Source organism: Somniosus microcephalus, chromosome 1 (assembly GCF_052327205.1).
Source record: "Somniosus microcephalus isolate GS21.2 chromosome 1, FLI_Smic_1.0, whole genome shotgun sequence".
NCBI classification, from domain to species: Eukaryota; Metazoa; Chordata; class Chondrichthyes; order Squaliformes; family Somniosidae; genus Somniosus; species Somniosus microcephalus.
In genome coordinates, this window is record NC_140987.1 from 95,392,089 (window position 1) to 95,407,644 (window position 15,556).

The 15,556-nt window shown below is 42.8% G+C and overlaps 1 protein-coding gene across 1 annotated transcript in view; it reads left to right on the plus strand.

Moving 5' to 3' along the window:
• Positions 1–913: 913 nt before the first annotated feature.
• The window catches only part of LOC147124240 (zinc finger protein GLIS3-like), a 297,628-nt gene continuing 282,985 nt past the window's right edge, over positions 914–15,556 (plus strand). The window contains exons 1-3 of the mRNA XM_085983481.1: positions 914–1,003; positions 2,397–2,558; positions 7,277–7,387. Coding sequence (XP_085839607.1) covers positions 914–1,003; positions 2,397–2,558; positions 7,277–7,387 — 363 coding nt within the window. The remainder of the gene's footprint in view (positions 1,004–2,396; positions 2,559–7,276; positions 7,388–15,556) is intronic.

The window sequence follows — 15,556 nt, forward strand, 5'->3', positions numbered from 1 at the left end:
ACTTTCTACTGCTGTCCCTGTCTGCAGAATCTGCTGAGGCTCACCTGTGAGCTGTAAAACACCAGGAGACAACACTACTCTATGTCCCGAAGGTCCCCCCGAGGTGTGAGTGTCTGCGCTGGTGCTGGGTGCACTTATTTCTGCTGACGCTGTGCCCTCAGAGGCTGGAGCTTCCTCTGAGGAGTCTGGCTGCACAGCCTCTTCCTCCTCCACAGTGAGGACGGGGGCTCTGGATGGTACTGTGGGGGAGTAAAGGAAGGAGTTAGAGATATAATGCCAAGGTTCTTCTGGTGACTCCCAGCGAGTTGGCATCTGCTGACACCTGCATCCATGCAGCATTGGTCTCAGTGGGAGGCCTCTTCCTCCCTGACCTAGGGAAGAGGACCTCCCTGTGGGCCCTAACCCCATCCAATAATGCCTACAGTGAAGCCTCGTTGAATTTGAAGGCAGCTCGGGGCCTGGCACTGGCCTCAGCTGCTGCAGGCTCCTCTGCCATCCTGTTTGGTTCGTTTGGAAGCCTTCAGATGATGCAGTGCTTGCTATGGACCTTGAAAGCACCGCGAATGATGACATCATACTGTGGGGATTTCTGACTCAAAATGGACAATTAGCAAGGCTTCCCACATGCTGGGAATTAATTGGCCACTTGAGGGAAAATTGCGTGGAGCTGGCTGACACTTTTTTATGTGTGTCAGAAACCCCACATTCGGGGAAACCCGACCATTTCCTACACAAGCCGAAAATCGGGGCCGATGACTTTGGTTTTCCCAATATTTAACTGGAGAAAATTGCAACTCATCTAAGACTGGTTGCCAAACAAGCAGTCTGACAGCTGAGAGGCAGTGGAGGGGTTGAGAGAGGTGGTGGAAACATAGAGCTGGATATCTTTGGCATATCTGTGGAAGCTGACCCCATGTTTGTGAATGATGCCGCTAATGGGCAACATGTATCTGCGGAAGACAAAACTGCAAGCCCTGAATTCTATACTGAACAGAAAAGCTTGGTAAGATAATAACTATATTCAATAAATGCCTCCCTTGTTGCTCAAGCTTTAATAGATTTTTTGGCATTTTTTTTCATCAACTTGTTGAATGCTAAAAATGGTTGCAGTTCAAATGTAAAATTTGCTATGGTGGCCACAAATTTGTTGGAACAGGGCATCTCACAGCATGCCCCGTTAGTTAAACTTTTTCCCACATCATTCAGTTTGAAAAATATTTGTGCTGCAATTTGCTGGATGTGCGAGCTAATATCTGCACAGCAAGGGCAACGGGGCATCTGCGACCTTGGTGAACGATGGGACCAACAGTCTATCTCCTTAACCAATGTTATTTAAGGATTGAGGAAAGAAGCAGAGGAACAAGGGAGAACGAAATAGGTTGGATTAGAGTCAAATCAGTTACAGAAAGAAAAATAAAGAGAGGGAAGGAAAGATTGGATTAAGAGAGAGCAAAAGACAAAGGAAAAGTAAGAAAAAAAACCTAAATGTTAAGTTCTACATTTTAAAAATCTTTAAGGACAATGCACTACCTGAAGGAATCCACAGTTTCAATCATTCCCTTTCTGGGTCAGATAGGTTGATTGGCAATGTATTAACAATTATCACATTGTTAAAAGGGTACTTATGCTATTAATTACCAGAATTAACTTTCTGTGGCAAGTTTAATGGGCAACTATGAAAATTCAGCAAGTTCTTAAAAATAACAGAGACGCTAAGGCTGAGATGCCATTTGTGCGAAGCAAACGGTGGAGCGGCATAAATCGACAGCAAGTTCTGGAGATGCACGTTTTACGGCATATCTCTTAATCCCCTGAACTTGCTGGCCAATTGTCAGAATAATGACGTGCATCGTTAACACACAGTTATTTTTCCATCAAAATCCGGCCCATTGTTATCTATCCCCTCTGAATAAAGCTAAATATTTCTGGAGTGGACGGCATGAGAATTAGCCTTGTTTTTTATAACCAGGCTTCTTTAGATACAGGTTACCTATAGATTGGTTGCAATTATTAAGAGTAAACAACAGGTTTAAAAAAAGTCAGAAGTAATCAAGTTGATAGTTGATATATTCAGTAATATTGCCATGATTTTGGTATTATTTTTAACAAGACAATTTAGATATGCACCTTAAAAAAAGCAATTGAAACCAAAATACCTATTGTAGAAAGTGTGAAGAGATACATAGAAACCCTACAAGTATTGAAATCGGGAATAAAACATAAAATGTTGCAAATGCACAACAGGTCCGTCACCACCTGGAAAAAAAAGGTTAATGTCTTGGATGTGACAAATCCTCAGAATTGAAATTGAAAGTTGTGGAACAGATGCATTTCCTGATAGAAATTTGTATCCTAGCCTTTCTTCTAACAACAGTTTCTCAAATCTTTTCCTGTAGTTTGAAGGCTGTAATAAGGCTTTTTCAAGACTGGAAAATCTCAAGATTCACCTACGAAGTCATACAGGGGAAAAACCTTACCTTTGTCAGCATCCAGGCTGCCAAAAAGCCTTTAGCAACTCAAGTGACCGCGCCAAGCACCAGAGAACACATCTAGATACAGTAAGACTCTCTAAATCAGAAATTAGCACTATTATTAAGAAATAAAGGGGGAGAAATTGGGTGGAGCTGCAAACGGGGCGCCAAGCTTGCCTGGGCGCCAGATTTTGCGCTGCGATCGGAGCAGCAGCGTTCGCCGGAAATTCAGCTTGAGCGCCCCAAGAGGGACACGGGCGAGGCTCGAGGCGCTCCGCGTCCCTCTTAGGGCGCTGAAACTGAATATCGCAGCGCAACGTGCCGCAGCGCCACACGCTGCGGCACGGCACGCTGCAATACTGCAGGCCTTCCTCCCATTCTTAAGGGGGAGGGGCCTGCACCAGCGCGATGAGCGATCGCAAGTGCTGGCAAAAGAGCCCGGCACCGAGGAGAAGTGCCGGGCTGTCGGAAAACAGCTGGCAATGCCGCGGGGGGAGAACAGGAGGCTGGGGACGGAGGTGCTGGCAGGCGGCCACCGAAAAAAACGGCCACCCCGCACCTCCACCTTAATTTGCGCCACTGCCGCCACAGGTAGGCCCCGTGAACCGGGCGCGATTAGCGAGCGGTGCTACAGAGGCGGTCGCTGCCAAATATCGCGATCGGGGCGGTAGCGGGGCGCTGCGCACACCGATGATGTCATCGGTGGCGGCGCAGCGCAACAGACTAACGCTGCCATTAGCGCCCCAGCTAAATATCGTGGGAGGTGTGGCCAGTGGCGCTAAAGCCACTGAGTGCCCTCTTTAGGCACTAACTGGTGGCGCAGCCCACCGAATTTCTCCCCCAAAATCTTTCAAACTTTATGGTAAATAGTTGTAATCTAGTTCAAAAAATAATCCTGTCATCATATTTCTGGTTTGCCTCTTAATTTATTCTTGAACCTCTTCATAATCATAATGTGTTATCTAAAATGCAACAGTACTAACATGCAAGGCCCTGAAAAAGTGTTATTTTTATTGTAATTCCTGTTGCTTATTGACCAAGAAATAAAATATCCATATGGTATAAAATGCTTTCATATTATTTAATATTTTGTTAAATATTACTTGGGAAATAATTTTAAGATTATGTAACAAAGCACATTGAATATTTTAACCTTACCCTAAATAATTGGTAACAGTTAATTATTTTCATCTGTTACTGTGTGGATTCAAACTTATTCAAATAAATCATTTAAACTTGTTTAACATTTGGCTTTTCATGTGAGTTGAACACATTAAGAGAATTTCCTCACATCCCATTTAGTCCCTGCTGGAGAAGAGATACAAATCCAGAAACTCGGTTGAGAATATAACAGACAAGCACTTAATGTTCATATGAGATTCTACAGTCTGCTATTTTAGAATAAATGAGTTAATGCATGTGTTAAAATAGTGTAATGAGTAATACCATACAAATGTTCTCATTGTTCATTCACTAATGTCAGCAACAGTAATTTCTAGACAATATTCCCAAATGTAACAGAACACAAGACAAAGAGCTCAAGCGGTCTTTGGGGTTGTGATACTATTCAAAGATCCAGAAAGGTAAAGATGGGACCCAGTTTATCTGAGTCCAATTCTTTGCTCATTATGGAATTCATGCACTTTCCTCATTCGCTAATGTAAACTGTTGAGGGTGGGTGCATAACCTCCAACACAAGTTTTCATCTCTTTCATTAATGTTAATTATTTCAGTTCTGGTAATAATTAAGAACACAAGAACATGAAAAGTACTTTTAGCCCACCTGGCTTGCCCTTGTTGTTTGGGTCTATGTTTAGAACCTGCATTGACTATTTTCACCTCTCATCTCCTTGATGTGAAGTTCAGTATAGATCAGCCTACAATATAAAGGCATCTGACATCTTTACAGTGGCATCACTGATCAGAGAAACATGTAAGAAAATTGTAGAAGCTCCAAAGTGCAATAAGGGGATAAGGGAATTCTGTTATTCAATTGCTGCTGGCTGCCAGTAGAGTTAACTGTAGACCTACATAGAAGTTACAACACTGAAACAGGCCATTCAGCTCAACCAGTTCATGTCAGCATTTACCCTCCATATGATCAAGTAGCCCTAATCACATTTACCCATCCTGTTCCCTTTTGCTTCATCCATCTGTCCATTCTAATCTTGAATATTGCCTTAGTTTCTGCTTCAACCACTAATGCTGGAAGTGAATTCCACAGCCTCACGACTCTCTGTGTAAAGAAGTTGCTATTACTCTCTATATCTCTTGCATTTAATCTTGTATCTATGGCCCCCTGGTTATAGACCTACTGGAAACAATCTGCTTCTATCCATCCTGTCCCATGCTTTCATAATTTTAAACTCAGAATGCCTCAGAACCGGTCATGCCAACTTCTCCATAGATGGAAGATTAAAGCATCCCCATCATGCGACTACAGAGCTCCTAATCAGACCCTGGAGCACATCATTAAACATTGCCTTCAGAGGAAATTTGCAGGCAGCCTACAAGATGTCCACGCTGTTACACCAGAAGCTTTGGCCTGGATTTCTGACATAGATATTGATATTTAATTTGTTTTTTGTTACTACCATACAAAAGAAGAAGATAATTTTAAACGGCTCTATCATATTATCCCATAATCTGCATTGTTCTAACAAGAAAAGCAGAAGTTTTTTGAGTCTTTCTCCATAGAATTATGTTCCTCTAATTGATGGTAGTTAAACACAATTGGTCCTGAAATTCTGTTCCCTATGGGTGTGTATGCGCTGTGTACTCACCCGTAGGGCCAGCAGAAGTGCCGGTTTTACGCATGCGCTGGAAACCGGAATTTCCGTTCTTCAAAGAAAGGGCTTGACAGGTCAAACGCCTGCGCCGGATAGGCAGCGCGTACGGCTGAAACTTCCATTTTTTCAGCTGTTGCTTCAGTCCAGGTAAGTCTGAAACAGCTGCACCTGGAAAAGCAGGCGCAAGGCCTGCTTTTAACAAGGCAAGAGGTGAAGAAGTAAAAGAAAAAAAAAATTTCCACTGATTTTTCATTTTTAAATCATTTAAAGAAAGGTACGTTTATTTTTAGCTCCGTTAAAAACTTTAATTATTTTTTTCAAAAATTTAAATTTTTGTTTAAAATAGTTAATTTATGTAATTTATAGTCATTTTAAAAATGTGATGTTTTTTAAAACATTTATTTAAAGTTTTGCTTATGTTTTGGGGCTGATCTCTATTCATAGATTTGACAAGTCTTCCTGTCAAATCTATGAATGGAGATTCCCTGCTCTGATTGGCTCCCCATGGCCCACGTGATCCCAGGGACGCTGCGAACTAGCTGCACCCCTGGGATACGCGTGCCCTGCACACCGGCAGTTTGAGGAGGCACATCAACAGAATTCTGCGCCTCCCGGGAGCCCTCCGGTCCAGGCGCAGATTTTTCAGGATCGCAGCCCTCCGCCCGCGGGAGGGCTGCGAACGGAATTTCTGGACCAATATTGTGTCCAATTCTGGGCACATCACTTTAGGAAGGATGTCAAGGCCTTGGAGAAGGTGCAAAGGAAATTTACTAGAATGATAATAGGGATGAGGGACTTCAGTTATGTGGAGAGACTAGAGAAGCTGGAATTGCTCTGCTTAGAGCAGAGAAGCTAAAGGGGAGATTTAACAGAGGTGTTCAAAATTATGAAGGGTTTTGATAGAGTAAATCAGAAGAAATTGTTTCCACTGGCAGGAGGGTTGGTAACCAGAGGATACAGATTTATGATAATTAGTAAAAGAACCAGGGGAGTGATGTGGAGAATTTTTTTAACGCATCGAGTTGTTATGATCTGGGATGCACTGCCTAAATGTGGTGTAAGCAGATTCAATAGTAACTTTCAAAAGGGAATTGAACATATACATCAAAAGGAAAAAATTGCAGGGCTGTAGGGAAAGAACAGGACAGTGGAACTAATTGGATAGCTCTTGCAAGGAGCCGGCACAAGCATGGTGGGTTGGGCCGAATGGCCTCCTACTGTGCTGTAAGATTTTATGAGGAATTACTCTCCCCCTAAATTATCTAATAGTGATTGTTCTCACTCATAAAGTTAGTCTCCTCCTTAAGTAACAGCTGGCAGATAGTACTTACCCATAGTGTTACTCCCATTTAAATTGTTGCTACAGCAGATGACAACTGTAGTAGTTAACGAGTTAAACAAAATTGCTTGGAAAAACATGACCAACATTCTAAACCCTGTGTGTGTCAGAACTAATTTCTTACTTCTACCTTTGTTTTCTGTCTTTCCTAGCAGATTTTATTTTTTCTCATAGTGATCAGATACTGTTACATGGACCTTTCTGCTGTTTCTTGAGCTGAAACCCTAAATGCTTTCTGTTGCTAATCGTTTCTGACTATGCCGCAGAGTCTCAGGGGCTGAAATAATTGTAAGTATATAATTACAATAATTACAGAAGTCAGCTGCAAGCTTTCACTGAAAAATAAATTAAAGTCACAAAGATGGTAAAAGGTACAAAAGAATAGAATTTAGTCAAATCTTAATAACAAGTTTGTTTTGGTAGGGAATGCAACTCATTCTGTTCAATGGTTAGCATGCAGCCATATAAGGTGTGTTATATTATTCGCAATTGGAAAATGGGTGTTTGTCAGTAACCTTTGACCGCTACTTCAGGTCTTGCATGCCTGGTCCAGGTGAAGTTGATTAGTCTGAGATTAGACCGGAGTAACATACAGCAGAATGCTCTCGGTTAGAAGCCTCACATCAAACTAACCTTCACTGTACTAAAGCTGGTGCTGTTTTCTCTTTTTGTTTTAGAAACCGTATGCATGTCAGATCCCAGGCTGTACTAAGCGGTACACTGACCCAAGCTCCCTCAGAAAGCATGTGAAGGCACATTCCACAAAAGAACAGCAGGCCAGAAAGAAGGTGAGTTAATTAGGGGGTATTGAAGAAAGGAATTGTGATGGAACGGGAACAACAAAGAATGTTGATTCTCTTATAGTAAAAGTTTATTTCAAAGTTTAACAATACTTTGGACATAAGATGCATACCCTCAGTCTTTAATTTATGACTCTCATTATTCAAGAACATAATAAATACACCGCTCTGGCTATCTATATAAGTATAGGTAATAAGAAATGCCACATTAATTCCAGTCAGCTTATTTTATTATTTAAGTTAATAGATAACCCTTTTAAAATTGCTAGGTCAGTCATAGAAAGTAGTTAGTGCTAGAAAGATAATTGATTAACAGATTTCTAATTCAGCATCACTAAACCCTTAGCAATGTAAAGGGCAAACAAATAAACCTGTCTGTGGATCCGACAGGGAAAACCACATTCATACCGGGTGGCTTGTGATTACCTTAATCTGAAATGACTGTAATTTTGGATGCTGCAATAACATGAGGAATAATGCACCAGAATTTTAAAATCAAAATGTAAGACTACGGGTTTCAGACTGAAATGATGGATGGCACTGCAACGTGCAAGAATGGATAGAATGGTTTCCCCATGTGTCAATTGATAAGCACATTCCTTAATGTGGAACTGAATCAGACAGACCACAAGGGCCCAGATTCAATCCTTGGTCTGTGCTAACTCAAATGACATGAGCCAGGGCTGTGGAGGAATGGTACAGTTGGTCTCAGCATTCCTGAGTTAGGGAGGGGGGATAAAAACCCAGCAACTGCTTATGATCCAGTGACTCCTACTGTGTGAATGTGTGTGAAGATTCAGTTCCCCCCATTCCCACTCCATGGTCAAATAGTCTGCTCATTATCCAACATCACATATGAAGAATGGGCTGGGTGCTAGATGGCAGCTAGTGCACATGGAATCCTACCCCAGCATAAATCAGGAGAGAAGAAGGGAAACTCAAATGGAACAAACACTAATTAAAAGAACAGGAGGAACTCCAATGGTTGGATTCAACACATCACTTATCATTTGACTGATAATTTAGCATTAGCACATGGGACTGCTGTACAAGGCTCACGCTGAGCTCCAAAATTAAGACTTCCTTTCTCCTACAAAGTTTTTATGCTTATCTGGCCTCTTGTCCCAATACAGGCAGGAATCAGCTTGTGAAAAAGATATTCTTTCCAGCAAAATGCCTTGCACAGACTTTCCGTGGCCTAACTGCAATATATTAGAATTTGCTTGACTGAAGGGTAACATTGCTGACCCATTCCAGTATGATTTCCTGCCCACTCTTCAGCTGTATGAGCTTCCTAGCACCAAGGTCAGGTGAACTTGTACCAGTGTCTTGAATGAACAATGGAGTCGATATTGACTTCCGGGCGGCCAACCAGCAGAGTGCACCGGCTGGACTCCTGTACCTGCGGCAAAGAGGCCCCTGCGATTTTGAGGCCCAGACCATACTTTAATTGGGCCGGCGAGCTGCGGACACCAAGTGGGGATTCTGAGGCAGTTTACCAGCTTTGCCCCACAGGAATGTAGGCTGTTTGGGACACCACTGACAGCTGCAAGTAGGTCCTGGGAGGGAGGAGTAAGAAAGGCTGAGAGTTGGAGCCAAGGCCAGCAAAGGCTCGTAGTACTTTTGTGGGTGCTGGAGGAGCACTCATGCTCCATGAGCTCCAGAAAAATAATTTCAAACGTATCTTTTCAGGACCTATTCGATTCCATCGCCCGTAGCACTGATTTTTGGGGAGTTAAAATCAACCCAATTTTTTTTAACATCTTGGTAAGAAATGGATTCCTTAAAGGTTGGTTAAAGGGTTGAATCTCACAAATTCATTTTAATGATTATGGCAGTAGAAAGCACTAACAGACTATGAGGGAAAAATTGGGTTGCTCTGCGCCTCCCGTTAGTGCCTGGGCGCAGCGCCGCCAATGCCTCCCGTGAAATTCAGCAGGAGGTTAGCGACGGCAGTAACCGGTAGCGCCCCGTGGCGCTGCGCCTCTGGCGATGACATCATTGCCGTGCGCAGCGCCCCGCTCGCGCCGCAGCCGCAAACTTCAGTTGCACCCCCTGACCTACCGCCGGACAATCTATTCAACGTTTGGGGCGCTATTATTGGCTGGGCGCAAAGTTTAGCGCCCGGCGCTAATTATCGCCTCTGACTGCAAACTTGCCCTCCATTGCCCCTGGAGGTGATTTGAGCACTAAATCAGGCGCTACACACCTCTCTTAAGGCACTAACACCGAGGAGCGAGGCACTACCTCAGAGCGCTGGCGAAGCTCAGGTGATGTCAGTTAGCAATGGAACATGGACACACTGACGCCATCCAGTTCTTAAAGGGGAGGGGCCATCTTGCCGGCCAGCCACACCCTGCTCATTGCAGCCTTGAATCTCAGCCTGGAGAGACCTCAAAAGCAATTGTGTTGGAAGTACTAATGGATAGGCCCAGGGAAAGAGCGCGGCGCTTAGGAACCTCAAAAGTGGTGCTGTTGGCCAAAACTCCTTCGGACAGTGTTAAAACCAAAAATTTGCCGACAAAAAAAGGCAGGAAGCAGCCGCCTTTAAATAGCGCTCCCTCAGCACCTTCCCGACTGCAAAACGTTCCCCTCTACCTGTCGTTGCTAGCGGCAGGTGGAAAGGCAGGGGGCGCCACTCAATATCTCGACCGGGGCATTGCACGCTCAACTGACGTCACGATCTGCGGGCGTAGGAGATCATGGTGGAAGTGTTTAATGCCACCACAAAATGTCTGGTCAATTTCACAAGTGGTGCCAACATCGCCGCACCCGGGCACTAGTTGCTTTGCGCCCCATTAGCGCCCTCTTAGGGCGCTAATGGGAGGCGCTAATCAACCACATTTTTCCCCCTCAATATTTTCAAGGGGAGACTGGATAGGCACTTGAGGGAAATAAACTTGCAGGGTTATGGGGATAGAGCGGGGGAATGGGGCTGACTGGATTGCGCGACAGAGAGCTGGCATGGACTCAATGGGCCGAATGGCCTCCTTCTGTGCCGTTATGATTCTATAACCGTGGCCGGAACTTTCAACTTCGGCGGGGGTCAGATAAAGTGGGCGCTAGCGGATTGGCCACCCATTACACAACCCGCATGAATTTCCTCTCCATTGAAGTCAAGAGAGGGGGAAAATCAGGCAGCATGTATAACAGGTGATCGATCTACGACTGCCTGTTTTATGCTCCCGCCAAAGCTGTAAGTTCCTCCCTATATGATAAAGGCCAATCAGGAGCATTCATGCCAAATTATGTGGGGGCGGAGGGGGGGGGGTGTTGTTGAGAATTTTAACAATGAATAGTAAAGTCCAGATTCGACCTGACATTAATGAACTAAGTGACAGGAAGTTTTGTTGCATTACCAAAGCTGCAGAAACAGTGGAAAATTAGGGGAGAGTTTACATAGTGAAGAGATGGAGAACAGCTAATCTCTTTTCCATTATAAGTGACTTATTGAAACTATGTTTTGTTTTTTAAAAACAGCTTACTTGGTATTAAAACATAATCTATATAATTAAAAAAATCTTACATATGACATGCACTTACTGCACATATTAACCTTGCTTTCTGTGTCATGCTGTTATGATTTTATAATGGAAAACGTGTATCTCAGCATATCATAATGGAAAAAACCCTATGTCAATATTTTATAATGGGAAAACATTACGTGAACTTTCATCATCACAGTTTGTTGCTGAACAAATTACTCAGAGTATTGTTTGACAATATTTCTAACACCATTCCTTGTCAGAAACTGAAATTTTCAATGTCTAAAATAAGTTTTTAAACAAAAAGGTAGTTGGATAAATATTTGAAGGGGAAACATTTGCAGGGCAATGGGGAAAGGTCAGAGGAGTGGGACTAATGGGATAGCTCTACCAAAGAGCTGACATAGGTGCTGTATCATTCTATAATTCTATAATAAATTTTAAAAATTCAAGCAAGCTGTTACACCTCAAGTCTTCCATTTAGTGTGGATTCAAATTTTTCATTCCAAAGTGAAATCTTCCAAGAACATACCACTCATGTGGATCATTTGGAAATGTAAATACATATTTAGTACTTATGGATCACTCCCTCAAAATCTTCAGAGTGCTTTAGCAATGCTGTATAGTTACAGAATGTGCCTGTAATGGTGCCTCTCTCTAACATTATTGCTGTCCACTGTCTATTTTGGTGAACCCCTTCTGTGCTGCAGATGAGTTATCTTATCTGGGCATGATTAGGTCTCCTGTGCAACTAACCAGGTAACTGATCAAGCAGCAGTCCTTCCTGGTTTTGCCTGGTTACATCTATTACTAGGTCAATCTATGCATTTCTGACAGTTGGCTAAAAATGAGCCTTAAGAGCGAGTGATCAGCTCATGGGCCAATGTTCTGGAAAGTTAGTCCCTCCTCCAAAATGAACTGTACTGTTAACTCCAAAGCTAGGAGTCTTATGGTTTCAGACACCAGATAGTCAAGCTCACAACAACAAAATGTCTTCAGTTAATTTATTAGTAGTACTGCCAAATACAAAAAGAGTATATACCTCCCTCTGGAGAACAGACTTCAGCACAATATCTTCTTGAGTCTGTTCTAACAAACAATAGCTACGCTACCTTTGTTTATATCCAACTTGTTTACAACTCTGGGAATTTAATTGTCTTGGCGTATCTATAGAGCCCCTCCTCAACCTCTGCTTATTTATAGAAATGGTTGCACATTTATGACCTAACCTTGCTCCAACTATAACCACAAAGCAATTTGCTTGTCACACCTGTATATACCATTTCCTTGTTTTCTGCACATTTGCTACAGAGGTAGTGAGGTGGTTATTATATTTATATCCAGACATTGAAGTTTCACCTGTCGAATACTTACATCTCATAACAACAAAAGAATTTTCCATTTATTAGAAAAAAACATGCAATACAACAACATACTGGCCAACTTAATAGAATCTCATTGGCCTACCATGAAAGGTCGCACAAAGCTAATCATCAGAACAATAATCTTAAAGAACTCACAGCAGTACAACATTTATGATACATACATCCATTTTCCGGTCATGTTGTCCCAGCTGACTGCAGGGCGTCCGCTACAGCTGGATCAGGAAGGCAGTAGAAGACAAGTGAGTAACAAAGAAAAATGGTTAGATTCAGAAGAATTGATATGTTCATTATAAATAAAGGTAAAATAGAGAGAGAGAAAAGGGGAATAAGGGAGACAGGATGACCAGAAGTATTTAAATTGTTTTAGTTTTGTTTTATTGCGTATTTTTGTATATTTTATAGTAATACACTACTCCTGGCACCCGAGTATATTTATTGCTGTTGAATTGGTGCTTGTTCAACATCATGGTTTGTGAGCTGAAAACTTGTCAAAAATGTCTGCCCAATGGAAATTGGAAGCCACAAGCTCGAGTTAAATGCACAAAATCGGGAAACAAAGGAGGTGAAAATCCTTCACCAATTTGAACAAAAAAAGTTGTGAGCATAAAGCAGTGTTCCACTTGAACTCGCACGCACTTTTGTTGGTAAAATTTCCAAACAGCAATTTCAACTCCAAAGTGAAATGGCTACACATAGGTAAGTTATAAGGAGCATTATTCCTTTATAATGTGAAGTAAACATAATTTTCAAATAATGCAGCACAGTCATTAATCTTTCAAAATGACAGCATCACAATTAAATAAACGAAGCACACTGACCATTGGCATCTACTGTGACACTCATTGCCAGTTTTTAAAAAAAACCTAAAACTAATCCTTTCCCGAATGAGCTCCATCGTATATGTCATACAGATGGATGAGTGTAATTTCAAGGCTGTAATTTCATTTTGGGGTTTAGATAATTGTCGTAAATTGTTCTGCGCTAATAGTTTGTGACATTGTCTGAACCTCTTAGTGAGATTACAATCTTGTAACCACTCCCTGGTATCCATTATCTATATACAATATATTATTTTCTCGACCCATTCAGTGGAACAAAAGTCTGCATCAATGATGAATGAGTCACATGGACAGGAACACTGCAGTATAATACGTGTTACAATGCCACGGCAGTCTGAGTCAAATGATATAACCATGCACATCTGCAATAGAAAATAACTACACAATTGCACAGCAGATTTTCAGCAAGGTATAATTATTTCTGATAACATCCTCCCACCCTACAACCCTCTGAGATTGCTGCACTCCTCCAATTCTGGCCTCTTGTGCAGCTCCCCTTTTCATCGCTCCATCATTGGCGGCCGTGCCTTCAGCTGCCTAGACCCTAAGCTCTGAAATTCCCTCCCTAAACCTCTCCATCTTTCAACCTCTCGCTCCTCAAAACCTCACTCTTTGACCAAGCTTTTGGTCACCTGTCCTAATATCTCCTTATATGGCTCTGTTGTATCCGTGTGTTAATGGAGACACGGAATGTAGGAGTTGGTTTAACAGGTGTTTACTGAACAAAGTCTGGAGGTGAACTAAAAGATACAAGACGCTGTACAGGCTTATATACCTGAGTGGTCACTACCGGTATTACAGTACACAGGGGCTCTTAAAGGTACATACACTACAATTCCTCCCCTTTTAGATAATTAGTACATAACATTTTAAGTAATCATTAATTAACATGTTTACAAGAACAATAATCTACACATTTGCTGCAGTTAATCAATTATAAGTCAGTCTCTCTGGAGGCTTCCTGACTCGGTCCGGATAACGCCTTGGTGGTGTAGTAGTTTTCGGTGGTGCAGTAGGTTCTTTTGGCAAGGTCGACTCGGCTTGAATGCCAGTGTCGGGTTCATCTGGTTCCAGTATCACCGGATCGGAGGTAGATACTATGGGTATCTCTGCTTCATCATTAGGCGTATAGAGTTGTGGTGTAGGTTGTCCCTTTTCGGATGACTCTATGATCTGGCCAGCATGGCGCCTTATTATGCTTTCTCCAATGTCCACGGTATACATCAGCAGTCCTAGTCGTGTGCAAATAGTTCCAGGCTGCCATTTCTCGGTACGGTATTCCCGGGCCAAAACTTGTTGACCTATCTGGAAGGTTCTAGTTGGCCTTTCATTCATGCCTTGAAATTGCCGGTTCTCTATGTCCCTTCTGATGTTTGGCTTGATCAAATCCAGCCGGCATCTTAGTCTTCTATTGAAAAACATCATGGCGGGAGTTTGGTTTGTAACCACGTGTTGCATTCCTGTACGCAAACAAGAAGTTATCTACCTTATGTTGTAGATTTATGTCTTCATTGCCCATGGCCTTTATGGCCTTCTTGAAGGTCTGGACAAACCTTTCAGCTAATCCATTGGTGGCGGGATGGTATGCGGCGGACGTGTAGTGCTTAACCCCATTGTTTATTAAGAACTTCCTGAATTCTTCGGACACAAATTGCGGTCCATTATCAGAACAGATCTGTTCAGGCAGCCCATTCCTGGCAAATATGGTCCTTAATACTGTGATGGTTTTTTCCGTGGTGGTGGAGGACATCTTTATTACCTCCGGCCACTTGGAGTGTGCATCAACCGCGATTAAGAAAATTGAGTCCATAAATGGACCAGCAAAGTCGATATGTACCCTTTGCCATGGAGATGAGGGCCACTCCCATGGATGTAGAGGGGCTTGTGGTGGGGCATTTTGGACCTTCTGGCATCCTAGACAGCTCTTGGTCATTTCTTCGATGTCTCCATCGATACCTGGCCACCACACAAATGCTCTGGCTAGGTTCTTCATTTTCACTCCACCCAGATGCCCCTCGTGAAGCTCCTTTAGCACTTTATCCTAGAGTTTGGGTGGAATCACCACTCTGGATCCACACATCAAGGTTCCTCTGCACACTGACAGCTGTTCTCTTCTTTGCGAGAATACTGGCAACAGTGGTTCGCCATGTGCTGGCCATCCCTTCACCGTTAAATCGTAGACTCGTGAGAGAGTCGGGTCATTTCTCGTTTCCTTTTCAATGGTAGAATTTGTTACTGGTAGACATTCCACTATGGTTGAGTGGAACATCTCCACTGGGTCCACTGCAGGTGCCTCTTCTACCGTTGGCAACGGTAGGTGCGATAAACCGTCAGCATGCCCATGCTGTTTTGATCCTTTGTATTCTATGTGATATTGGTGTGCCCCTAGGAAAAGGGACCACCTCTGTAGCCTTTGCGCTGTCATAATGGGAACGCCCTTTTTAGGGT